The following is a 27,485-nucleotide window of genomic DNA, read 5'->3' on the forward strand; positions in this document are numbered from 1 at the left end:
CTAAGTATTTACTCATAAAAATATTACAAATCATTAAGGCATCCTTCATTGTTGGAAAGAAAGTCCTCCTAAATATTTTCCTTTGAGGAATTTACAGATTTCCGCAAAATATCTCAAGGGTGACCAAAAAGGACTTGGAAGAAAAAATGCAAGAGTTTCCTGAGCCACAGCTGCATGCCTCTGATGCCGATTGCTCCTTCGAGCCCATCTTTCAGCAGCAGCAGTATTACCCTTAGTCTTCCTTTTTGCTCCTCCTGAGACAACAGCTAACAGGTGCAATGCTTTTCCATTAAATCACGTGTAGAAACAAGAATTGATGTACAGCAGAAAAACAGGGAGTACAATTTCTTCCAGCGATGGCATGTGGGTGGCTTCACCCCCGCCTTCAGGTTTGAGTTTCAGGGGTCATCCCTCTGCAGCACATCTGGCTGCGATGCCTTGGCGTCGTTCAAGCCTCTGCCTGGCCTTTGACACACACGAATGCTTTTGCCCCTCCACCTTTCATGTAATGAGGCACAGGGAGCTGCCGTCACCCAACTCACAGCCCTTCCACCCTGACCCCCCCAAGCCCCAGCACTTGGGGAAGGTCAAATCCAAACCTCTTTCGTAAGCCAAGCAAACAACACTCTGAGATTTCCATGATGCTGGAAAAGCATATGTTTTCCACTATGGTGCCGCATGCAAGATCTCTGCTGGGATAAAATACAGCGCTGCTTTCAATCTTGCTTTAAATATATTTGCAGAACGCCACCAGAAAGCAAAAGAATTTTCTAGAAGAAAAGCATCTCTGGCTCTCGTCTCAAGATGTAAATGAGAAAAACCACCACATTAAGCTTCCTGAAATGCAGCATTTCACATTCGACATTTGTTTTTCCAGCCCTTCAGAGACACTGCTTGCTTTTCGCTGCTCCCACCCAGGAGAGCACCGGTGCTCAGCCGGCGCAGGAGCTACCCACCAGCATCAGCCCAGCCATGACCACTGTAGGCATCAGCGGGATTTCAGGACTTAGAGCACACGCTTAAAAGCTGTATTTTTCCTAAATGGATTTCTGCATACATTTAATTATTTTGTTGAACTGGAGCCACTTCAAGTGAAGGAATCATTATTCTAAAAAGTAAACAAGGGCAGCTGCACATTCCTGCAAATTTTCAATAGAAAAACACTCTTGACTCCAAAGGAGATAAAAAGCAAGATTCTCCTCCAAAAGGCTCTTATTTGCTCTCAGTTTGGCTCTTTTTGCCCCTGTGCTAACAGGTCTTCCTGCGGAGGACAGCCCCAGTTTGAGCTTGCGGTGGCACACACCCACGCACCCTGGGTTTCAGGTCAAAATACTCTGACATGAGAAACCAAAACCACTGGTGCAATATGGTTGTGTGCTGAACACCCCAGTGGTACTTGCCACAAGAAGGATAATCCTAAATGCTGCTCGTCCCAAGGCTGCCCCAGGGACTCTGCAGCTGCAGCAGCCCAGATCCTCGCCCAGCAGCACCTTAATCAGGCTTTGCATCTTCCCCCTACCCCCAGAGTGTTGCTGTCTTGAGACTCCTGGAGCTGCAGGGTGGGTCCGCAGGGGATCCCCAGCTCCTCCATCCCACCACAGCCCTTGGCTGGCACATCCCTCAGGTTCCCACACCCAGGCAGGATCTCAGGAGCTCTCTGCCCTTTGGCCAGCACTTCCCCAGGAGAGTTATGTTTCTCCTCAGCACCAGCAACTTCCTTCTTCCTTTCACTTCCACCTTTTGTCACATCAAAAAAAAATTTTTAAAAAATATTTATTTAGAAAATGACAGATCAGATTCATATTCCCATCATCTCAGCACTCCTCATTTCCCCATCTTTCAGCTGCTCTCCTCTCGCTTCCTCCCTTTGCGCCCCTTGAAGGCTGAAGCAATAACATCTCGCTCCCCGTGGTGGGATGACTTGCAGCACCCACCATCGCCCTGCGGAGGGGTAAGGTACAGGGATGAATAGCCACGGGGGAGAACATCCCCAAAGTGTCACTGAATCAAAGCAAGAGGTGCCATCCCTGCTGATCAACTAAAGCAGCTCAACCATTGCCACTGATCTAAGCCATCTGAGTAACCCTCCCTGAGCTCAGTGGGGTGAGAAGCCAACTTGGATTAGGGAAAAGGAGGGAATTAAGTCATCTCGAGAGTTTCGACCAACATGAACTGTCATCTGGAGCCACCAAATCCCTGGGGGGATTCCAAGTACAGACCCTGTGGGAAGGTGTCCTGGGCTGGCTTCCCAGGATGTGGGATGCCAGGAAAATTATAGAGGCAACACAATGGGGACACCAGCCCTACACCCACAAGGCCACGAGGAGCTCCTGCTGACACCCCACCGCAGCTATGGGGATGGAGCAGGCGGCAGGAGGAGCAACGGAGGGAGCACTGCCAGAGGGCCAGGCAGGATGAGCAATGGGAGAGAGCAAAAAGGGAATTGGATTGAAAGGATAATGCACCCCTATCTACTATAAACTCTGCTGGGGCTCATAAACTTGGTGTCCCCCTCAAAGCAACCCTAGAGAAGTCAGGCCACGTGCAAAACATGAAGGAGACTGTTGCTGCACCACCACCAGCCTCTGTACCTACCCACAGGCCAGGCAGGGCTGTATTCCCAGGAGGAGCTGAAAACCACTCTCTCAGCACATGGGACTTCTTGCAGTTTCTAAGCACATCTAAGCAAAGTTTCCCCTACTCCCATCTGTGCAAGTAGTTTTATGTTGAAAAAAAAACACTTAATTGGTCACCAGGTCAGACACCAAGAAGGTACCAGTGAGCAGCACTCACCTAGACGAGGATCAGATCTGCTTCCCAAGTTGTGAAGGGCTTTGTATCACTTAGTCAGGAAACACCAAGGAGAACAAAAAGCAAAGCAAAGAAAGAAAAAAAGGCAACACTCTACCCCAACAGTTAAATGGGCTACTACTGAACAAGGTGGGAGGTGGTTCTGCTGCTCTTTCAGGCTTTTATAGGAGTTAGTAATTAATTATTCCAATTACAAAAAGCTGAGCCTCCCACAGGAGTGAGTCCCCTGATAGGACCCTTATTCCTTGGGCTGCTGGGAATTGGTGGCTCAGAGGGCTCCCTATTACCTCTCCAGCTTTAAACGACAGGACTGCATCATGCCAGAAAAATAAAAAGATGAGATGGGAGGTTGGGGAAGGGAAATAAAAGAAGAGCTTGATTATTTTTCACACATTTGAGTTCTGCGTATGGCTTGCAGCATATGCAACTTCATTTTGGGCTTTTAATAGAAGAAAAACTACCAGCGTTGTTTCTCAGCCGGGACAACCAAAACAATCTGGATTTTATTTTTTGTATTCTGCACTTGATACCTTTTTTCTCTTTTTTGCCTTGTAATGCTGGGTTTCACCAAGGTAATAACTGGCCGGGGAGCGAGCATAAAGCCCTGATGGGGTGAATCGGTGCTGTTGGCGTCGTGGCACGCGGTGCTGAGCTCCAGCTGGCAGCAAAGGTGGCTGAGCATCCAGGGGGAGGGATGCGCACAGCTGCCCCGTGCTCCTTGAAGTGCGTGACAGCGACAGCTCATGAAAGTGCCACCGAAAAACGACGGCAAGGCAGGACCAGAGAGAAGAAATGCTTTGCCATTCCACTCTAATAACCCTTAGACTTGTAAATACTGATCTGACCAAATCCGACCCCCTCCTTCCCGGTGCTCGGGTGGTCAAACTCTGCCATCAGGCAATCCAACGCAAACAGAAAACCAAACAAGCATTATCGCTACTTGTCATATTTATATTTTTGATTTTATTTTTAATTTTTATTAAAAAAAACCACCATTATTAAAAATGAATCATTTACTGGAAGGCTTCTGCCAGACAGAACTCTCATTTTAATCTCGTGAACAAAATGCAGCACAGTTAAAACCCATAGGCATAAACAAAACCCAATAAAAAAAAAAAAAGAGAACAGTTCAAACCACAGCTTATAATTATGCAGTTTCCTCAATGTCAATAGAGAGGCTTTTGTTAAAAGCCTTCAATTCAGAATTTCATGGAACACTTTTAAAACACAGGGGAAGAAGGAAACACATGGTTGTTTAAAAAAAAAAGAAACCAAACCAAACCAAAAAACCCAGGAAAAACCCCAGGAAAATAAAATTGATTGGGTAATGGTTAATGAATTCAACAAATTTACTTCCTCCAAAGTGATCGCTGCTCGCCCAGCCGTACAGCTGGCCCTGGGTGAAGTATTTGCTCAGCAAGCTGAACATACACAATTATCGCCCAGTGTTCTGGCCAAAATTTCCCAATCCTGGCACCGGTTTGGGGGGGTTTCAGTGAGATCGTACCTGGCTTCCCGCTTCAGGAACCGGGAGTTTGCAGTGCCAGTAGGTACCACTGGGAGCCTGGGAAAGAGGCTTTGATTCAGCCCCTTTCAGTCTCCCCCAGTGAGACAGCACCAAGGCGAGCTCTAAGCATCTCCCTGAGCTCCCGAGTGAGGGCGGAATTAAGCACCTGCCCTTGTTTGTACATATCAAGCCCAAAACTGGGTATGTTAAAAATTACAAATTAGTGACTACTTTGTAAAACAAAACAAAACAAAAAAACCCACAACCAAAACCTATCCTCAGCGTGGGAAGTTTAAGGTCAAAACAAATAAAAATGGTCTTAAAATATATACATATATATATGGCTTTTCATTTTTCCTATCCATTTCATTGGAAACAAAAATAAATTTAAGGGTGATATTTGGTTTTTAAAAATAATTCTGTCCTTCTCTTTAGCTGTCAGCCGGGGCAGGTGGGGTGGAGGTGCTGACTGCAGTTGCTCACGACGCGGCTCAGAATCGACCCGAGTTCTCCTTCATCCTCGCCAGTATCCGGGAGTAGACGGGTGCTGCAAGGAGAAGCCTGAGCTGGGTGGGACAGACACACAGCATCGGCCTGTCCCCTCCCCTCCCAGTTATGCTACATCTTGCGTGGAGCAAGACAACAGAATAAACCTCTCTAAGGGACAGGGACATACGACAGAAATTAGAAACAAGCTAGAGAAGTTGTTTTACCTAGTCGAGGATTCCTCTGAGAAACCTGCATGGAAAGAAAATATAAGGTTTGCATAAATACAACAAATCTCTGACAGCTATAAGCACAGTTTGCATGTCAATATATTTATCCCTAGTCTCCAAAAACTACAGATGAATGACTCTTCGTCACTGGAAGCTGACATATATAGTACCATGCCAAGGTTACATTCACAGCGTGCTGCAAACCATAGGCTTCATGTTGCAAAATGTATTATTTCTTATATAATTATATCATGCAAGAAGAGAGGATTTGTCATTCCATGAAACACATGCACTTATTCTCTTTGCAAGTCAAAGTCTGGACGTGACATTATCTTCCAATCGTTATTACCAAAATGTAATTTCAGTAGTGCTACAGTGAGAGATTTTTTTGTCTCTTACCTTGGATAACACAGATGCCTGTTTGAAGATTTCTAACGCGGGATCTGCAGGCTCGTCACCTCTTTCTTGTGGCCTTGAAGCTAAGGGTGGGACACAGATAGCATTGAAATACTCGTCAAAGCACACAGTCTGCTTCCTTCCAGTGTTTTGGAGGATGTGTTGAAAATCCCATAACAGACTAATCCTCCTCAATAAAGTGAAGCGATTGCCACGTGTCACCTCTCCCTCCCAAAGCGGCTCTGCTGTAATGGTGCGCCTCTAGGTATATCTAACCGTGGACCTACCCTGAGGCTGTAAGACAGAGTTCACGGCGTAAATCACACCGTTCGTGGCCATGATATCGCTTTCAGCAACAGGCTCCTTGTTGACATGTATTATGTTGTTTTTCTGTTCAGGAAAAGAAAAAATAAAAAAAAAAAACCAAACCAGAAAATTAGAAACTTTTGTCACCAGTGGTTTCCAATTTTACTAAAAAAGCCCTCACTTTGCATTCGTTCATTTACTGCATGGCCGTAGGCATTGTCATTCCTCTTGCTAATTAAGGAGAACATAAAGCCAAATTATAGCCTGAGCAGCTTGTCCCGGAGGCTTTGGAGCACGGACGTTCTCGGTGTGCTGGCTGGGAACGCGGTCCCGCGGCAGCAGAACACGTCCAGCAGCTCCCTGGTGGCAGCAGGTGCTGCTGCCTGCACCAGGAGGGATGGCTGCAGAAGTGAGGGCAGATCAGGACTGGACATGGGAAGAGTCTAGCATGCAGCTAGATTGCACTCAATGCTCCTGGAAGCACTGGCCTTTCCATTTTTGTCCTGCATTTTTTTTTCCTTGTGCATAGTGGGTCATGGTTATTTATTTTTCTGAAATATACTTTTTTTTTCCCCTCAACAGAGGATCGTCCTTTCTCTTAATGTAGTGCAGAATTTGTGAAATCAAACTATACATCTAAATTACACATCTACTGCATTCAGCTCTGGGGCCACCAATGTAAGGACATGGACCGGCTGGAGCAAGTCCAGAGGGCCACGAAGATGATCCGAGGGCTGGAGCACCTTTCCTGTGAAGACAGGCTGAGACTGTTGGGGTTGTTCGGCCTGGAGAAGAGAAGGCTGTAGGGAGACCTTCACGCCTTCCAGTACCTGAAGGGGGCCTACAAGAAAGCTGGAGAGGGACATTTTACAAGGGCATGTAGCGATAGGACAAGGGGTAGCAGCTTTAAACTGCAAAAAGGGTAGATTTAAGATATAAGGAAGAAATTCTCCACTCTGAGGGTGGTGAGGCACTGGAACAGGTTGCCCAGAGCAGCTGTGGGTGCCCCATCCCTGGCAGTGTTCAAGGCCAGGCTGGATGGGGCTTCAAGCAACCTGGTCTAGTGGGAGGTGTCCCTGCCCATGGCAGGGGGGGCTGGAAAGATCTTTAGGGTCCCTTTCAATCCAAACTGTCCCATGATTCTGTGATTCTAAATGAATCCTGTTCACTAAGGGACCCCATGCAGAGATCTTTTTTTTTTTTTACACTAAAGATGATGTGTTAGCTGAGCAAGCTATTTGTTTAATTTATTTATGCTTTTCCCCACCATGACTCAGGGTTAAATTTATAACAGCTCCTGGAAATCATTTACAATTGGTCTTCTGGGGAGAAAGCTGAAGGAAACCACATTTCAAGACTGCCAGCTTGATGAACTGAGCACACGGCAACAGTCCCTCTGCTACAGCCCAGAAAACACTGTTTGGTGGGACTGTGCGCACATTTAGAAGAGGTTCCCACACCACCCAAATGCACACAGACATACTTTGGTCCTTGACATGGACAGCTAAATACAGACCACAGCCCTGCTGACCACGAAACCCCATCCCAGGTGACTCACCACGCTGACTTCCAATTTATCTCCGTGCATGGACTTGAGCCTCACAAGGGCATTGACTGCGCCGCTCACCAGGATCTCATCAGCCACGTGGAACTTGAGGATGTTGGCAAGTTCCTTGGCATTACCTGGGGGAAGAAAACATTTACGTTTGCAAAACAGTATCAGCACTTGCTTCCCCTATTTCATGTGCTGGAATGACATTACATGGAAAATACCATAACTTCCCGACAGTGCAAGGAAAAAATGTAAAATTGAAAAGGCTGGGCAGGAGCACCTTGGTTGGAGGTGGTTAGGACATTGAGGACATTCCTGTCTGGACGGGTCAAGATCCCAGAAGGACACTTTCCCAATGGCCCACCTGCCCTATACGCAAAATCCCTTTCTCTTGGGTTTTCAGTCCCTCATTCTCCCACTATGCACAGCATGAGCCTGCTTCTGTTGCTGCTTTCACTTCCCAAGGAAGTCTAGGGGGAAACAAAAAAAGGACCTATGTGAAATAAGGAAGCAGATAGAGCTCTTGGGTATTTGCAAACGTCAATAATTTTGCCAACACCGGTGTCACTTGGCAATAATCTTCCCAGCTGAAACTGCAGGATTCCTGGGTGGGAAGGGGAAAAGTGCAGGAGAAATGTCACTAATGGCTGGCAGATTGCTGGCCTGATCCCCACCCCACTGAGTCTCTACTCATCTAGCCATGCTTTGAAACAGATAAGATGCTTAGGAAGATAAGATGCTTCCCCTTCGCCATCTATTTTCTAGAGGAGGCAGTGACGTGCACAGCATGGGCCAGCATCCCTCTTCCACTTTCTCCTTTAGAGGATGCAGTGTCGGTGATAAAACCCGCGGACAGGTGATGGGGAACAGGTAGTGCAAAGATGGCCTCCATCTACAAAACCAGAGCAGCTCCTTCAGCAAGGGGGGGCTTTTTCTTTTAATGCTCATGTCTGAACACACTGTGAGCTTTTTTTCCATTAGTTTTTCTAGGGTGGCCGCAGTTCGCACTGCACGTCCTCACCAGCATGATTCACTTCATCAGGAACATAAGCTAAATATTTGCATGAAAAAAAGAAGAACATCTGAAGCGTCCACATCTGGGATACTTCATTCCTGCAGCCGTTTACAATAGCTGCAAAACAGTTCTGAAATATTTATATATTAAGCATTAGACTGGGTGTGCAGTTTGATATTACCAGTTCCTCATCCCTGCACTTAAAAGGACAGCCAGCCACAATGGGCAGATGTTTCCCAAATTGTGATGTCAATGTTTGGTTAGGCTTTAATGATGAGAAGACGTTACACTGAAATACCTGACATTGTTTCCAACCACAGCCGGTTTTCAACAGGAACAACATAAAAGATCACGTTGCTTATCCAGAAGAGTGTTATTAAATATTCTCCTGTTTTTTTGCACACCCAGCCTGCACGCCTGTGCTTTTCAGGATATTGGTCTTCATCTGTGCTAGTCTAGAATATTTATTGTCTTTTCAGGACCAGACTGGACTTCTTGCTTTGTCCATGTACACATAGATGGAGCAATAGCTCCATCCATTTACTACTAAAATCTCATACAGTGTAACTTGAGGCTGAAGGTGCACCATGTTTTCTAGTTGCAAAACTTACTTTAGACACCCTGATCCTATGTGGCTGACAGCTTCATTCTCACTTCTTTCACCCCTGAGAAAGGCAGAGACCTCATCAATTCCTCTAGAAACACCTTAGAGTTATTTTGCTTATACCAGCCAGCACAGCCAAATTAAAGTCAAAGTTTGCAGCACGCACTACAAATATGCCTTCCAAGCACAAGGAAAGCATAAACCCATGCCCGTGCTTTGTGTGAGAGTTCAGTGCCACCCTGTACATCCTCAGCTTTCTGCTGGATTGGGCTTATCCACATCAGTTGTGTAGGAAGACCATGCTTCCAACAGACAGGGTCAAAGAATGAGATATGGCAAAGAAACCTAGGCATTCCTCACTGTATCATAGAATCATAGAGTCATTCAGGTTGGAAAAGACCTCTAGGATCATCAAGTCCAACCATCAACCCAACACGCCCAGGCCTCCTAAACCATGTCCTGAAGTGCCACATCTACATGTTTTTTGAACACCCCCAGGGACAGTGACTTCCCCACCTCTCTGGGCAGCCTGTGCCAATGCCTGACCGCTCCTTCAGTAAAGAAATTGTAAAATCATACCAATAACACGCAGCAGCTGTTCATCTAAATGCTCTACAATTGCTTACCCATTAGCTTGTTCAGTTCCCCTTGGGGCATGGCTCGGAAAGCTTCGTTTGTTGGAGCAAACACCGTGAAGGTACCCGGCCTGTTCAAGTTCTCCGTTAGACCTGCAGACTGGATTGCAGCCACCAATGTACTGCAAGGCAAACATAGATAAAATGCCTCACTATATACTGCTTTTATTAGACTTTGAGGAATTGCGTGTTGTGAGGAAAAGAGAGCTGTGAAATTGCAAAATCCTGCTTGGGTCCAGCAAATCAATTAATCAAAAATTTGATTAGGTAGGAAATGAGCCTGTGCGGCCCAACCAGAACATGTGAGAAATGACAAAGCAACCTGGGAATGCTGACTCCTTGGGGACCAAATGGTAGTGAGGAGGCAGAGAGGCTTGTCTGCAATTGCTCTGATGAGCAGAGATGGCTTCGGAGCCAGCTTCTTACTGTATTAAGGGGGACCACACGCTCTTGGCTCACAATTCATTGAAGGGCTATTTGAAGTCTCATTCCCTATAATTTAGGAATGAGTCCATGGGTTTGGATGCTCTTTCTAGGTTAAAAAAAATATATATAGTCATGACTGCGACCCATAATAAATAGAAACTGCTTTGGCAGCTCTTCCGCTCCTAACTAGCACTTAGGAAGAGCAGAAGGGTCACCTGAAGCGATGGTCTGCCTTGAGAACATCCATCACTGAGCCAGACGGTGGAGTCAACATTTTGTCCACGCTGAGCAGGGTCCCAAACCTTCCTCTCTTGTCATGGGCAGCAATGCAGGCGTTTTCAATGCAAAGGTTCTGCAGACAAAATTGCAGAAAAAAATACATCATTGACGTATGCTTCGGAAGAGATTTTTATACTTCCCACAATGCTCAATTACACTTCTTAGATGATGGCCATAACATTACAGACATCGAGTATCATTTTGCTATGTACAGCACTGCACGCTGCAGGAACTTACATTGCGGTACACAAAAACTCTCAGTTCCTTGTCACCCAGAGTCTGTAGCTTCTGTCCATGGTAAAGATACTTAGAGGAGAGCTGCTCGTTAACAATGTGGTTCAGAAGCAAGTTTTTCATGTTGCTGTCAACAGTGGGGAGTCCATCTGCAGCAAAAAGTACGGAAAGAACCAGACATTCATTTAAAATTACCATTGAGACACTAAAAAAGGGCAAATACAGACTATCATCTGCACCAGGTTTTAATTTTAAAGCCAGATGCCACTGCCTGTAGCTGAGGTATTTGAGAGAGGGCTTGCATGCTTCTGCACTGAAACTTGGCTGAAGACTGTTTGAAGGAAACCCGTGGCCTAAACTGATGGAATAAAGGGATTTACTTCCTGACTTACCTTTGAACACATCATTCACTGGGGCAATGAGGGTCACTTGCTCACTGCCAGTTAGATGAGAGCTGAGACCAGCTTGTCTGAAAAGGTCCATAGACTTGGAAACTTCAGATTCTTGTGCCAGCTCAAACAGGGTCTTAGCTGAAAAGAAGAGCAACACATAGTAAACTTGCATTAAAGGCAATCCACCCATCACTACAAAATATCTACACCCTCTAAATCCAGTATTTCCTTGGCAAAATAGAAAAAAAGAAAGGCAACAGAAAGAAAGATGCAGAGAGGTGCCAGTACCTGAGTCTGGGATCAGCAGCTCATTAACAAAATGTACGACGCCGTTGGTTGCCAGGACGTCCTTGTTGGCAATGATGGGCTTCCCGTTGAGGGTCAGCTCTTCCCCACTGCAGCCCACGTCCAGGGTGGTTCCTTCCAGAGTCTCCATTGTCAGGCCAGCGATGATGGCCTCAGCACACATGGCTGACTTCAGGATGTGATGGTTCAGCAGATCTGTGTGAGAAGCAAGTGTCTCAGTGAGCTGCAAAAATGAACTATGAAATTATTGCAGCTTTTAGGGATCCTGTTCAATGGCAAAGGCCTCCTGTACGGTACTGTTGGGGCTCCACCCCAAAAGATACGGAGTCACTTTAAATTGTGCTGATTTTAATTAAGCAGCCTGTGAAATGATCATGATCTGTGAAAAGAGTGATTTTTATACACCTTTGTCAACTTCAAAACATTTTGTGTGGTTATTTGACTCATTTTTCAGGGGAAGTAACATCGATTAGGTACTTGTTTTCTTGCACCTTGCTGCATTGATAGTCATCACCATCACATACAGGGGTGCTAACCAACCGAAAACTCGAAAAGGGACTGCTTCTACTCCCTCCTCCGTATCTGGATACCACTGTCTCTGCCATGTCTATACATCCACCATATCTCCATCCAAAGAAGCTGGGCTGTCCAGTTTAAAAAGCTGGAGTCTGTCAAACGTGTTTACTGCAGCTGTTGTCAGAGTGTATCAAGGAGCCATTCAGTTGTCCTTGAGAAGGAATTTAGAACTGTAAAATACTCTTCAGCCTCTCAATGGGCTCAGTAAACAAGCACTTACCCCTCAAGGCTTCCGGGTCCCCCAGGATCCTGTTCAGTGTTTCTCGTGGGATCTTCTCAAAGGCTTCGTTGGTTGGAGCCAAGAGCGTGTACTGGCCTTCGCTTTCCAGCAAGCTGTTGAGGTCAGAAGCAGCCACGGCCGCCTTCAGAGAAATGAGGAGAGAGGGTAAAACACATTCAGCCAGAATACAAAGGTCAGCAACTTTGTCCAGGCCAGATTTATTAAGGCTTTTATAATTTCAGAGGACTTATAAAAAATCCTGAATAGCTTCTTTCAGCACTTTGGTCCCTTTATAAATTTGACCTGGCCCCATGGTTCTCTTGTGCTCCAGAAATTTGAGTACAAGAGCCCTTTTTTTGGCAAGGCTGAGAGCTGGTCTGAATACCCTGATATGCCTGGAAAGGGTCACAGTAGTTCCAGTGAATAATTCAGATCAGAACCCACAGCTGGCTAACTGCAAAACCCCTGTGCCTTTTGAGTTATTCCTTAACTTGGCAAATACCAAGGCAAATAAATCGGTACTCTCTGAATCCAAACAGTTGATTTTTCCTAAGGCTGAGCCTGACTGTAGAAGAGTGAGGAGCCAGACTCAGTCTACATCTCTTTACTGACAGCAATAGCAGGGTGACATTCATCCTCAAAAAAACCTCTACTTGCACTGATACAAAACACTTCTCTTCCTAAAGCAAAATAAGCTATATTGGCAGCAGGATTCTATCGGCAGCTTTAGGGTCACAGCACCCAGGCTCTAGCAAGCTCTTTGTGACAGTTCACTGGGAGTGGGATGACTGAACAGCTTTAAGGATCCCTGGAGCACTCGTGAGGTGGACTCACCCGAAGAGTTTCCAGGCTTTCCTCAGTCTCAATGATCTGCTGAATGCTGTTCGTAGTGGTGGCAATTACTTTGTCGATGACATGAACCACTCCGTTGGTGGCATGGTGGTCAGCTTTCAACAGCCTGGCACAGTTCACAGTCACAATCTGCAGAGGGAAAAAGCCATGGGGCGTTACGTGCACTAAACCAAGAAGGTAAAGCAGCTTCTGCTGGTTTTCTATTTCAAACGTAGTGAGTGCTATAATATTGAATCAGCAGGAGCAGAAATGTGGTTTCCTAAAAAAACACACAAAGAATGAGAATGCTCTGTCAAGAATGTTTGAAACTTTTCATGTTTAAAGAGCTTTGAAAATAATCAGTGGTTTTGGCTACCCTGACTCATCAAGACTAAGGAAATATGCAAGACCAATACTTAGGCAAGCATACTGTTATACAGCAACATGGGCAACTTCCCTGCAACAGCATCGATGAAACTATCTGCTTACAAATATTCTTTTCAAGCTCCTTCTAAATATGTATCCTAAATCAATAATTGTCAACCTAAGCATTACAGAGTCCTGGAGGCCCAAGGACAGTGCAAGGAGGTGCAAGGAAGGCAAGCCCACTGTGGGTAGGTTTCATACAAATGCCTTACCCCATTAGGATAGTGGTGAATCTGGATAGGCAGGTCCTGGTACATTGAGTTAAGTGTGGTCCCATGTTTCAGATCGTCCGTGAGGACCCGTTTGTTCACCATGTGGTAGCGGAGGGCGTTGAGCAGCTCAATGTTAACATTACTGACTAAGGAATCCAAAGTTTCCTGAAAATCAGAAAAATCCATTTTTCAGTGCTGAGTGCTATTAAGCCAGTTTGCTAGAGAGAGCCAGGAGGTCTGGCTGCATCCAGGGTGCTCCCAAGGGGTGTGAGCACGTGTGTGTATTAAGTGATGTATTCAGCCTTAAGCCATCTGTGCAAATTAAGAGCTCTAACTTTCATAAATCATTATCTTTTGCCTTACAACAGCAGCTAGAAGCTCTGGCAGTCCCCATCCTTGGCAGACAAAGGGATGATGGCAGCAAGCTCCAGTGTGGGATCACTGCATCAAAACGAGCAGTAAGGCAACAAAAGGCATCACTCAGGGCCGAGGACAAATAAACCAGGAGACCTTCCCCAACAGCATCATCCTCACAAGGGCCTCTGCTAGTGCACGCTGTTTGGGCTAGGGGCTTGGTAGTGGGGGTAGCCAAAAACGATGCCTCCTCCCTGACCCAATAGTTGTTCTTACGTATTTATGGACAAGTGATTTAAATGTGGGATGTAACTGGACAGGAGTCGTGCAATCGGGACTCTCCCCTGTTCACAGAGATGCTCCACTGGGATGGAAGCACGGGCAGGACAGCGGTGACAATTTCAGGAGTGGAAATTTCACAAGACACAGAGTGAGAAAATCAAAACCAACATAAAGGAAATTTATATGTACTTGAGCGTAGGAACACATGGATGCAGGAAGGCTGCAGGTTTACTGAGGCTCCAGCTGGGACTGGCTACTTGTAGAAATTATTAAGAACAACCAGAGTGGTAAAGTAAGGGTCAACAAGAGAACCCAAAGGGGATGGAAAGTCTCTTGCTGCAGGTCTTAATGCAAATTCTAATGCTACGAGCCAGGGAAAACTGAGTGAGGTGATTTCTACATCCACCTGCTGGAGAGCATCCACACCTCTTTAGTGTTGGGTCTTTCAGAAACAAATCTCTGGAGCTGATGGACCAGTACAGCGATTCCCATCTTGGAAAGTCATAGTCCTTCCTATATCAGGACTGTGTCTATTCTGCCAGATGGGGCTGGATCCAGACCCCTGCAGAGCTGGGTCTCCACTAGAGAAAGCCAGAGGAAGAGGAGAAAGAAGAGGAATTATATCTTACAGCAGGCAAGGACGCCCAGGCCTCATTACTTGGAGCAAAAATTGTAAAACTTCCAGGTCCTTCAATTTCTAGCCTTAGCTTAGAGCGGTCGGAGTAGAGCTGCGTGGTGGCAGACCCAACAACTCCCAGGGTTTCATAGATGTTTGAGAGTGGCAGTGCTGAAAGAAGAGAAGGTTATGTTCCCGACACAACATCATTCATCCTTCCCTGCACTGGGCTTTATTAAAGGAGGGCTGCTCGTGAAAACACTTGGGGAGATGAAGCATGTCAGGGAACTCGTATCTGTTCATTAATTAGATAATAAATAATCACAGCCTGACAGCTTCAGCCTCAATTACAGCAGTGTAATCTGAGATCTACTGCATCTCTGCAGGTTTAAATGGAGTTACTCTGGATTTATATGAATGTGAATTGAGGCAAGCAAATACAGTCATTTCTTTCACCCGATCCTTGTTTGTACTCAGGCTTTTGGTGCTCAGAGCTGGTCTCGGACTCCACTGATCCATCCACACCAGCCCATGTGATTAACTGGGCAGCATCAAACTTTCGTGGAAGGAAGCATTCAGAAAGCAAAAGCAGAATATGTCTTTCTTCAGTAAATTCCCTCCCAACCCCATCAGTGGCTGAACTGTATTTTCTCCTAAATGCGATTTTGCTAAACTCATGCTTGCCAAAATAAAAATGAGCAGAGATTGGCAGAGCTGTCTGCTGCTCTATCATTCCTTTGGATTGCATTTCCAATCCAGCTATATTACTTGTTGGAATAAGTAGTCCCTTATGGCCCCCCATGCTTGATTAAGTTTAATTATATCCAAGGTTTTAAGTTGTCTGGAACACTTTACATGCTTTGGAGCTGATCTGGCACTCAGCTGGTGCTCTGGTGAGTCCATTTTTGACTTGTTCATGGCAGTATTGCACACAAATTGCAAAAATCAAATCCACTTTTAAGTAATTTTATGACATTTCCCTTTACTAGGCAGCTGTATAATTTTAAGAAGTCTAAAAAATGTCAAACATTTTTTTACCAGCTGGGCAGCCTTTTTCTCCAGGAACCTTTTCATATCCAGGACAGCACTCGTAACTGATTACTCTGAAAGAAGAGATGGATATGGTAGATTAACTGACGGCGTCTCACTGCTTTTTCTTTATTCGCTATAGTTTTGTGTCCATCCATATTTGGTGATGTTTCTAAGCAGACTCTTCATTAGAAATATAGACTTGAACAAAAGACAAACCGCAATTTTTATCTCCTTCAGGGCTGCATGTTGCCAATTTCTCCACAGAACAAAAGCAGACACGATTTCTTTTCAAAACCACACTTTCCAGGAGACTTTGTACAAACAGTGGATGGAAACTGATGCCACGGTCCCAACAGATAACCTACGCAAGGCACTGCAAATGCTGGCTTATTTGGGCATGTTTCCCACAGGATTTGGGGATCTCCCTGGCTGACTGCTGCTATCACGTCCGATCACTGTTTGAGTAACATGCTGCAACTCCAGTATGGCTGCTTTACCAAATCAGCCGAGCATTTCTCCTTCATTTCACCCTATTCTTGTCCACTGCCAAAAATGATTTGCTTACTTATGGCAAAACCCACAAGACAGACCTGGAGGGGAAGGAGCAAGGGAAGGTCTTGGATGCACTGGCACAAGGACTTGGGATAAACTCTGCAAGGACCAACTTCACCGGTGGCAGCACGTGCTTCCATGGGCACCCAAGGCAGTGCCGCAGCACAGCCATCTTTCTAACACTGGGTATGTCTCTGTGAGCACCCTCAGTGCAGCATTTCCTTCTGGCTGGCAGCAAACTGCTGCTCCCATCAAGCACTATCCCCCAGCAAAACCAAAGGAGCCAGAGACCCCATCCAGGGGAATCAGGGCCATCCTGCAGATTTGCAGACCCTAAATAAACAAGAGCTGCCTGAATGCTGTGTCCATCATCTGCAACTTAATGGGAAATAAGTCATCTGATTCTCAAAGCTGGTCACTTAATGGAACATATTTTGATATTAACAAGGGGGAAATAAAAAGAAAAAAGGGGAAAAAAAAACCCCAATCGATAAGTTGCCTATTTATTTTTCACAGGGGATTCTTTCACCTATTGCTCTTATGCTTGGTGTGAATGGAGCAAGACCATCTGATTGATAGGCTAAAGACAGCAAGGGAATGGGTGTTCCTCCCAAAGACAAGCGTTTCCTCTGTGCTCCCCATTGGATTTGAGACAAGTAGGATGTTGTATTGCCGAGCCTCAGCACACTCACTCAAAGAGAAAGGAAAATCCTCAAGCATCAGATATTTGTCATCATTTTAACACTGTTAATAAACAGTGGAAATGCCTGGGGTTTGAGAGGGAATTCTTCAGGGTAATGAAGAGCCAGTAAGTGAAACAAATACCTGCTTTTCTGTGACAGAAGCAAATAAATTCTGTGTCACGGTTTCCTAAGAGAATTACAAAGCAAACCCAGACTGATTGTCTAGACATTATATATTCCATGTGGGAAAGAGTTTGCCTAAAGCAATCCCTTCCTTTGACTACTGGAGATCTTAACACCCTGCTGCTCTGCTTTCCCCAGCCCCCCTGTCTCGTGTTCATTGGAAACACACACTTTCTCCCCCCACCACTTCCCTCCCCTACCTCCAATTTTTCTTTTTTTCACCCTAGAAACTAAATCCAGTCTAGACAGTTCCCTTGGTTCAGACCTGTAATCAAAGACGAAGAGCTGATTAAAGAGAAATCATTCCAAAGTTCAGCATAAATAATTCCTGAGTGCTGACGTAGGCTTTAAAAGGCTTATTTATAGATCAATCGGAGATTAATGAGCTGTGACGAAGGGGCAGGATGCTGATGCTCACAGCGTGCAGCACAGGGAGCTCGCTGGCTCGGGGCTGCCCCAGCAGCCAGGCGCCTGCAGGGATGGCAGGGCACCGGGAAGAGATGGAGGGACCACACCGCCTGCTTTTCAGTGGGTTCGTGAGCATCTCCAGCTCCACCCCACAAGGGATGCTAATGGCAGGAAGCACCGAGGCCAGTAACAGGGCCAGCTCCACCCGTGCAGGGGCTCATTCAAGCCCTGGATCTCACTCACCCACTGAAGGTGACCTGCCAGCATCATCTGGGACGCATTTTGCACACCAGCATTTTGAGTTGAGTACCAGAAAACTTCTGCAAAGGGCCAGGTGAACACAGAGGTGCTCAGCCAAGTGTTTGCACCTACAAGGAGCCAGAGGTACTGTAAAAAACCAGCTTCACCCATTTGCCCTCCCGGGGCTGGTGGACTTGGTGGAAGCACAAGACCACCCAGCCCACCCAAAGGCACGTGGGCACCATTCAAGAGGTCGCTTGGGGCTGGGCACAGGGCATCCCCCGAGCCGGTCCTGCAGCCACCTCCAGCACAGCCGCGGGTGAAGGCTGCTGCGCCTCACTTGCAGGACTCTGCATCTCCATGCTGCAGCACCCTCCACATCTGTATGGGAGGAAGGCTGCTCCTTTGACATGTCCTCCTCCAGCTGCGTCAGAGCCACAATCTGCTGCCTGGAGAGGAGTATTTCTCTTACACGGCCAGGGGCAAACAACTCACAGGAGAAAACACTGAACACTCGCAACCACCGCCCCGCACGGCCGGTTCTGCACAAAAGCCTTTGGAGTTGCCGAGTCCATCCCTGTTTCTGGTGTCTGCTCCACGGCTACAGACCACTACACTGGGACACAGCGGATGCCAGCGATGTGGGTTAAATAAGCAATGCCCTCCTACAAAGAGCATTTGTCATCTACTCGGCACACCTCTGACCACAATTTCCTGACCTCCTCATTGAGCAATTTCAAGTCAAATCCGTAGTTTTTCAGCCTCTGGTTTTGAAACACTATTTCTTAAATGTCTATCTGCCTCTGGCTGCAGAAGCAAGCTCCCTGGCTTTTATTAGTCATTGTTTCACTGCTGTTGCATTCTTAGGATCTGAAATTAAATTTTAAGTGCATTTTTCAAGGTAATACAAATAAGCTTGGGCATATATTAGTGAGTAAAGATCCATTTGTAATAATTTCCTGTAATAAAACCCATATGTTTTGTTTCTGTAAAATAAGTGCCAGAGAGTCCTTTCTTTCCTGAACTGAGGAAAGTACATCAGACAACAAAAGGAAAGTTAATTTAAAAGGAAAAAAAGGAATGTATTAAGGGGCAACTTACTGCCACTAGTTATTCCTCAAAAAGTAATAAAAAAACCACATTTATGTAAGTTGTCTTTTCATTCTCAAGACAAAAAGTTGCGTGGGGACGTGTTCAATTGCAACCCCAATTCTGGAAGAATGAGTCCAGCGCATAAGGGAGGTAGAAAAATATAAAAAAACCCACAGGCACAAGTATAAGAATATACTCTAAATAAACTATTTCTTTGGCTTTGGAATAACCAACAGTGGAAAATTACCTAATTACCAAAACAATCTTGTTTCAGTGCTCATTAAAATCAAAGCAGTGTCAGACTTCTTGCCAACTGTCTTATCTCACTTCATCAGCAAGTAATGCAATGATAAAAAATGTACATAAATCCTCTATCTAATTTCTCCCTAGCTGCGTGAGCCAACCCTTCAGCAAAGAGAGGAAAAACAAAGAAGAATAGCAGATAAAGAGGTAAGAGACCTCTTCTGATGCATGTGTTGAAATTTCCATTGTGCACATCCAGCCCCAGCAGAGCACACCACCCCCATGGACCAAAAGACGTTGCTCGAGACGCAAGCCTGCAAAGCCTCACCACCAAGCCTCTGCCTTACAGCCATAACCTATCTGTTTCTGGTAAGAGCCTTGAAGCAACTCAGCACAGTGCCCGCTGCACCCCAGGGTGACTATGAGCGCTCAGACACAAGGCTGGAGCAGCAACCGAAAGGTGATGCACCTGAAGACTAAAGACAAAGCACATCCACGTCTTTTGAGCCGGCTTTCCTTGCTGCTCCAGTTGCTCTGCGTCTCCCAATGCAGGATGTGATCATCCGAGAAGCAGTGAAGTTACGACATACTGTCACAGGCTTGCAGCAGCTTCCCTGCCTTCCTCACTGAACTTTGCTCTGAGCCAGCTCTGCAGGAGCTCAGCTTTGCTCCTCTGCAGTACCTGGTCTGTCACTGACCTCCCTCACTACTACCTGTTTGAAACAGTGATCAGAGCAGGAAAAGACAAGAAATCAAAGCAGACAAAACTATCTTCCTAGAAGCAGGTATTTGCACCTGCAACATGCATCCAACCTGCGGCACCACTGACTCTTTAAGCAAATATGGAGGATAACAGCCAGGTCAAACGTGAAGTAGGTAAGACAGGTCAAGCATCTCCTATCCCAGGACTGCTCTTCTCACAGGTGGGAAAAGCCTTTTAGGAGGAGGAAAGAAATGGCCATGCTTATCCAGCTCCACCACCCGCCCTGGGCTGATGGGGTGGATCCCCCTGCCAACAGGAGGACCAAGCACACAGATTCAGGAGAGGACTTCTGACTACGCATCCCAGGCAAAGGCTGGATCCACCTAGTTATGCTGATGAACATGCCAAATTCTGACTCTTTCTGGAATTTAAAGGCATCTGGTATTCTCAAAACCTCTCATGGACCAGCTCAGTCCCATGCAATGGACCACTTTCCAAGGGTTCATACTGAGCACCGTTTACTGTGCCCACACGCTCTGTTGGGCGCTGATGCGCTCACCACAACGCAGCATCAGGCCCCTGACACTGGTTGAAGCATTTGACTGCCGCAGCATAACGCATCATGTCCTTCATGGCCCAAACAACTCCTGATTGCTTCCATATGCCAGGAATACCACGTCCAGTGGGAGCCATCACCAGCGAACATGTGTAATCAGAGCTGTCCCAGGGTCCTCTGGAAAATGTGAGTCAAGGCAAGTGTCTTTTGTTCTGCACGAGCACTGCTAAAGGGCAAAGTAGGGCTCAGGCTCAAAAATTACTCGGAAGAGAAAAGAAGACAATAACACCCACTATTGAGATGATGCAAAGTGAAGAATAGTGAGCAAATCCCGTGTATAATGGGAACATTATCTCATAGGTTAATGCTGCATACGCTTTTCTCTCAGCAGTGCGTCGTCGGATTAGACACTTGGGTAAAAGTAGAGAAAATGAGGTTAGAAGAGATCACCCCGTCTCCTCAAATGAAATCATGAAATACTGCCAGGTGCCAGTTATTCTACCTCTTTCTGGAGATAAGTGGATGAGTTTGTCTCTGCCAAATACAGCTGCACATTTGGGTTACTTGAGGTTAGTTTCTTATTCACTTCAGAGCTGAAGAATTCCACGGCTGGATTGCTTTGCCTTTCAGTGTCTATAACAGCAAAGCTATCCCACACCCACAGGTGAGTCCTTTTTCCTTTGGAGACCTCCTAAGTTCTGACACTCTGGTATCAGAAGAGGTGATGATGATACCATATTGCCACGCCATAATCTTGTCCATCTTACATCAAAAAAGCTACCGTTCTGCCAAGATGAGAGCCTGAACTCTAACCACCCAAATTAAGTCTTCCCAGATTTGGTGGGTTTGTGGAATTAAGGGAGCAGGGCGTGTGGTTCTTTGTTTTTACAATATTGCCTCTCCTTTTTTTTCTTTATGTAAAGACAATTGGACATAAGGAAAACCACTAGACATGCTCACTCTGGGGGACTTCCTGCAGTACATCCTCCTGAAGTACCGAATTTTCCTCTTTTAGACAAATTCATGGGTAGCATGATGAAAGGCCAAAAGCCATGCACGGTTATGATTCCTGTTTTGCCTCCCTCCTCATGATACCAACACTAAACAAATGAAACGAACCCTGATGGCCACCCATCACAGCTAAACTAACGAAGGCAACCCAAATAAAAGCAATATAGCTTACCACAGCCGGAGATCTGAGAGTCTGCTGTTTACTACAGAAACAGTTTATTTAATCTGCAGTAAAGAACAGCATGTTCCTATAGATCTACGCACACTTTACATTGGACCATATCAGAAACACGTGAGATGATTTTCTGCTGTTTGTGCTTCTTGAACTTGCAGATCCAGGACCAGACCTGGCCCACAGCTCTGCTCCCCATGGCCAGCGCCTCTGCACTGATATTGGATAACGCGGTGGTGCGTGCTAACGTGTGGGCCAGCAAGCGCGTCTGAAAGCCCGGTTTGGCCTACGCCAAGGAAAAAGATTCCCCGTTCCTGATCTACAGCCTGGCAGACAGTCAAGCACGCATATCCTTAATTATCTGCTGACTACATCTTTCAAAAGAATGTCCCGAGGCTGCTTACACGGATACTTTATGCAACAGCTACTTGAATATTATTGTTTGCAATTTTTTAAAACGTGGAATTGGCCTGCAAGTCTAATTAACTTTCCTTGTGGAGTCATCAGACAGTGTTGGCTAAAACTGACACCTCTTTCCCCTTATTTCTGGTTTCCCCTTCCAAAGCAAACATGTGTAGATGAATTTTACGTTCTCTCCAATATCCTTCAGCTCTGGGTTGTGTTTTATTTCTTTTTTTTTTTATTTTTTTTTTTTATTTAGCTAGGCAGCGTTGAGCCTAGCATGGAGAGAGACACAGCTAAGTACTAGAAAACATCTGGTACACACTTCATTACAGCATTGAGAGCTATATAAATATATATAGAAATGCAATTAGAATAAACCATCAGGGTTTGTATTTACATGGCACTTTCCATTCTTAACATCTAAGTGTTTTAAGATCATGTTTATCATTTGTGAAAAAACAAGGCACGAGTGTTTCTTTGGGAGTAAAAGGCTAAAACAATTCTTAACACGTATACATGTTAAGCCCACGCCACGGGCTCTGACATCCCATGTCTGTCACACTGTCTGCTTCTCCCACCCAGCACCCACCTCCACAACGGGGTCTTCGGGGAGGCTCTGACCAGCACTTGACTACTTACGTTGACTTCCCGCAGATCTTCCTCTGGTACCACTGCTTGCAGTTGGTGAAGTATTTTCTGTTCGTGCCGATCAGCTTCTGCACCGCACACACGTTGGGGCTACAGATAACGACAAAGCAGAAGAGGGTCCTGTAAGCCTCCTTCCTCTCGGTGCTGACCACCAACATGGAGCCAGACCCCACCTGACAGAGCCCAAAAAGCCCTGCTCAGGTTGCAAGGGAGGAAACTTTGAGAGCTGCAAGTCAACTTGCACGATCTGAGTGTATAATGACTATCGTGAAGTGGAGGAAGCAGTGGAAGAGATCCCTCTTCACTCTGCCAGGGCATCTTTTTCTTCACTGAGTGCAAAATCTTGACTTTTTGCCATGTTCCACCTCTCCCCAAAATATAAAGAAATGAAGGTAAAAGTAATGCTTTGGTCAGTATTCTATGGTGAACAGCTACCTACAGTTTGGGATCCCAGTTAAAACCTGATAAAGTTACGCAGTAATTCAAATCCTTCCCAGAAAAACATTATTTTATTGTTTAAGACATACAGACAAACAGATATTTATCAGCCCATGGACCGACTTGCACCAAAACCAGAACAGATACTTTTGCTGTATGACAGACTCAACCTATTCCAGACACATGCTGAGCTGCTGAAGGGGGAGAGTGAGCAGTGGCACTACCCACCCCGGTTTCAACACACCAGGTATGACAGCACAGGCTGAGAGTGGCCGTAGCAGCCCATGAGGTACCAAGAGCACCTTCTCAACCAGAAAAGCAGGTGGTTGGCGTTACATGTGTGACTAACCCCACCAAGAGCTGACTGCAGCCTTTCAGCTTTCTAAGAAGTGGTCTCACTGCAAGCAAAGATGTGGTCAGACAGGAGCTGGGAGTTTACTTGCTGCCAGTTTGGCCAGCACAGCATTCCCCTGCTCAGCCTGGCTCATCATCTCCGTGGGTTGTAGCCAGCAGCCCTGGCAATGTATGTGGGCAACACACGGTCAGTGCATGAGATATGATTTATGGATCTGGGTTGCGAGGCCACCGACTGCCTCTGGGCTGGAGCCAGAGGTGTAGCAAATGCCCAAACAAGCTGAGGATGCTTAGCCCAACTGAGACTGGATTCCCAACACCAACACCATGCCTCAGCTGTGGCAGCGGCACCAGAAGTACGTGCAGTATTTACATAAATCATCACTTCAGCCCATCAGAAGTGCTCTGCAGTGTCCAAGGCAGAGTTTTCATTTGTGCACATGAAACTCTGGATGGGGCGTGGAGATGCTATTGTAAAGGTCTTGATCTGTTCAGGAAAAAAGACAGCAGCCTATTTCATGCTGGGTTTGACCAAGATGCTGCCCGCTTCCCTACCAAAATTAACAAAAGCAGAGTTTGTGGCCTGACCACCAACTCTTCCTGCAGCCGTGCCTGCTTTTCACCAGCGTCCCAAATTCGGTTCTCTCCAAAACAGGCCAGCCTGCCCATCATTAGGATGAATTAATGTGAGGATCTCCTATATGTTGGCTAAGTCCAGTGCCAGTCTCAGCGGGAGCTTGGCTTGCCTTCAATGAGCCTTTGTTGATGTGGCTGCTGCAGGGCCCTGCAGAGACAGGATCCGACCCTGCGAGGCCCTGGCACCTTCGTCCTGCCCCGAGGGGAAAGTGAGGGCCCGTGGGACCTGGGGGAATTAGGCTCACCATTTCTCTCATTACTGCCATATCCAGTAATGGTAGTTTGTTCCTGCATGAAAGCATTTGATCCCCTTTATATATATAGGGCGAGGGACAAGGAGAAAGAATCTGCTGAAAAAAAAGTTAGAAATCACAAAGCCAAACTTTCAGCTGGTGCAAACTGGCCCAGGCTCAGTAATTTCCACGCCAAATCATTGCTTAGAGAGACATCTGTGCTCTCTGACTCAGCCCACCTCGGCTACCCCGGCCCCGCTGCACTGAAATATGGTTCCAATTACATCGAAATTCCAAACCTTGCCTCGATTTCAGCGTCTGGCTGACGGCAGTGGACAATCCCTCTAATATTCATCTTGACAAGCCTGGCTACTGAAAGACTTGTTTGATCACTTCCCCCGTATCCCCGGGAGGAGCCTGCCAAGAAAACCCTTGCGCCTTCAGGACAGCGTCAAACTCAGAGCTGCCTTGCTCCCTCCTCCCTGCCCAGGACTGCAGCTCCACAGGGCTGCTGCTCTCTCCCTGACTTATCGGGGAAAACTTCTTCCCAGTTTTTTCTTAGTGCAGAAAAATCCATCCCCAGGGCCGTGTTATCAATGATTCCCACAGGCAGGCTGTAGTAGCAGCTCCCTGCGGTGCGTGTTCTGGTCCTTTGCCCAGTCTGGCTTAAAATGAATTTGTCAACACTCTCCCCTCTCCTCATTGGAGTTCATCACCTCTGCCATGCCGTTCCCAGCCAGCCGCGCTGACTCGAGGATAAAACTGCCTATTGTTCCCCTTCCGTAGAAGCCTTCCACTTGGCAGGCAGCAGCTGGGAGCTGCTGGGGCAGGGGCTGCCCTTTGGGAAGGGGCAGAGAAGAGCAGGACCTACCGTATGGTCCCCGCTACCTGCCGTGACTGTGCCCATGAAGATACCCAGCATCACGTAGTGCCCACAGAGCTGGGCAAGTCCTGGAAAAGCACTCCTAGGTTTTCATCTTCAAATGTTAATGCTCTTTACATGCTTCTCAGCTCCTCTCCCAGACTTGAGCTGATTCACTTAAAGAAAAAAAATTAATTAAGACGTACAAGTTTTGCTGCAGAGCCAAGCTCTGCCACCCAACTCGCTCTCAGCTCAATAGGAGCATTGATGGTGTGAGGGGACGCTCGCAGCAGAAAGGGTGGCAGCCCTGGTTGCACATCCCTCCTGAGCTCCCTCCTGCAAGCTAAACAACGCGCCTCACATCCAAGAGCTTTTTGGCTGGTTTTGTGTTGCTCTATCTGTTTGGCACATCGTTAATCAATGTTTAAAATTCGGTTAATGTTTAAAAGCTGGCTTGGTATAAATTGCTCTCTCCATCAGAAAGGGACCAGTGAGCAAAGTGCTGCGGCTGGATTTATCTCAGCACAACTTCACTTTGTCTGGAAACCCTGGCATACTAATTCCTTGCATCTCCGAAAGATCTCAGGCACCAGCATGCACCACGATCACATCTTACCCTGTGCCTCCACTGATTGCACAGGGGGTAAAGGCTTCCCTCTGCAGAGAGAAGTGCACTGATTTACACCAGAACTGCACTAACTTCCCAAGTCTGAGCAAACCTCTGCCTCGGGGCTATCAGTTGAATTGGATATTTACTTAGTTTCAGATCACGTAGAGATGAAGAACCAGACTCACTGTATTTGTACGTAAATCACTGTAATTCCTTCATTATTGAGATTTTACAAATAGACATCAGCTCAGAATCTGTCTGTTGGATTCTGTACCTGATTAACATATAAACAGCATACTCCATTTCATAAATACTGACCTGGATCCCTGCTGGCTAATGTATCAAATTGCAATATTTAAGTCTTGGGGGTTTTTATAAAGCATTTCATGACCCTGCCTTCAGCAATCCATTTAAATGGAAGCCGCAGTTCAATCAATGTCATCCTCCTGAGAGACGAAAGCTGGCTGAAACCTCTGTCATCCCTTCACCCCACCTAATTCCCAATAAATTTTAAAAACCAAGTGAACAACTATTAACATAGGGTCCGTTTTCTACCTATCAATGAAGACTCGAACTACTCAGTCCGTAACATATTGTCGATCTAGCAAGAGAGGTCTACATGCATTTTTTGGATATTCCTTATCTCAGAAGGTTTATGAGTAAATAAGGCATTATTTCATCAAGAAACTTTCAAGGCTTACTAGGGGTTACAGTCAAAGAGTAAGTTGGTGCCCACTCCTCAGAGACACTCCTCTAGAATCGAACCAATTTTCTTTTTCTATAAATGTATGAAAGCGAGCATACCTTCCACAAAATGTTTAACTGTTCAAAATCTGGGGACTTCCCCCGCCCCCCCCCCCCCCTTTTTTTTCCTTAACGGGAAGAGACCAATAAAGAATCATTGAGGGGTCTAAAATGACATCTGGAATATTAAGCATCCTGAAAGAAAGGAAGAAAATGAGTCAAAGAAGAAAGAAAAAAGTTGCTCGGGGATGAAAGAAAAAGCCGTTATCCCGGGAAGAAGGAAGACGTTATCCCGGGAAGAAGGCATCCAGAGCTCCCCCGAGGGAGGGCTGAGCTGCCCCGCACCGGCCCCGGGCTCGGCGGCGCCTCCGCCCCGCACAAAGCCCCGCACGGCGGCAACCGAGGCACCGCCCGCCTCGGGGCCGCCCTTTCTCACCGGGATTTGTGCAAATGGAAGGAAAAAAAAGTTTTCCCTCCCCTTCCCCCTCTTGTTTTTCGCCCGCTTACCCGTGCTGCCGGCCGCGGAGCCGGCTGTGCTGCAGGACCTGCTGGTACGGGGACTTGGCGGCGGCGGCGAGGCCCAGGGCCAGCGCCAGCAGCAGCGGCAGCGGCGGGTGCGCCATGGCCGGGAGGCGACGGGCCGCGCCGGGACGGGCCGGCGGGGACCGGGAGCCCCGTTAAATGCGGCGGCGGCGGGGGCGGGGGCGGGGAGCGGAGCCGCCGCCCGGCCCGGCCCGGCGAGGGGGAGGGAGGGAGGGAGGGAGGGGAGAGGGAGGGGAGACGGGGCAGCCCCCCCCCCCCCCCCCAATCCATCTATCCATCCATCCATCCGTCTGTCTGCCCCTTCGTCCGTCCACCCGCGCCCCAGAAAGCGGCCAGGAGTGTCCTCCATCCTCCCGCCCAGCTCAGCGACTCATCCACAGTCGCGTTTTATTCTTCTTTTTCTTCTTCTTCTGGACTTTTGTTCATCCCCCACCCAGTCGG

At 46.8% G+C, this 27,485-nt stretch overlaps 1 protein-coding gene across 1 annotated transcript; it reads right to left on the reverse strand.

The window, feature by feature from the left end:
• Positions 1–3,741: 3,741 nt before the first annotated feature.
• Positions 3,742–27,196, reverse strand: TGFBI (transforming growth factor beta induced). The gene is made up of 17 exons (XM_075102879.1): positions 27,009–27,196; positions 22,616–22,714; positions 15,735–15,799; positions 14,710–14,867; positions 13,445–13,609; positions 12,810–12,956; positions 11,976–12,117; positions 11,162–11,374; positions 10,874–11,011; positions 10,485–10,630; positions 10,184–10,320; positions 9,534–9,664; positions 7,295–7,419; positions 5,718–5,820; positions 5,434–5,513; positions 5,032–5,056; positions 3,742–4,865 (listed from the first exon to the last, which is right to left on the reverse strand). Exons 1-17 carry the CDS (start codon positions 27,122–27,124, stop codon positions 4,810–4,812), a joined length of 2,046 nt encoding a protein of 681 aa, XP_074958980.1. The 5' UTR covers positions 27,125–27,196; the 3' UTR covers positions 3,742–4,809.
• Between the last annotated feature and the right edge of the window lie 289 nt (positions 27,197–27,485).

The sequence above is a fragment of the Phalacrocorax aristotelis genome, chromosome 8 (assembly GCF_949628215.1).
Source record: "Phalacrocorax aristotelis chromosome 8, bGulAri2.1, whole genome shotgun sequence".
In the NCBI taxonomy this organism is placed as follows: domain Eukaryota; kingdom Metazoa; phylum Chordata; class Aves; order Suliformes; family Phalacrocoracidae; genus Phalacrocorax; species Phalacrocorax aristotelis.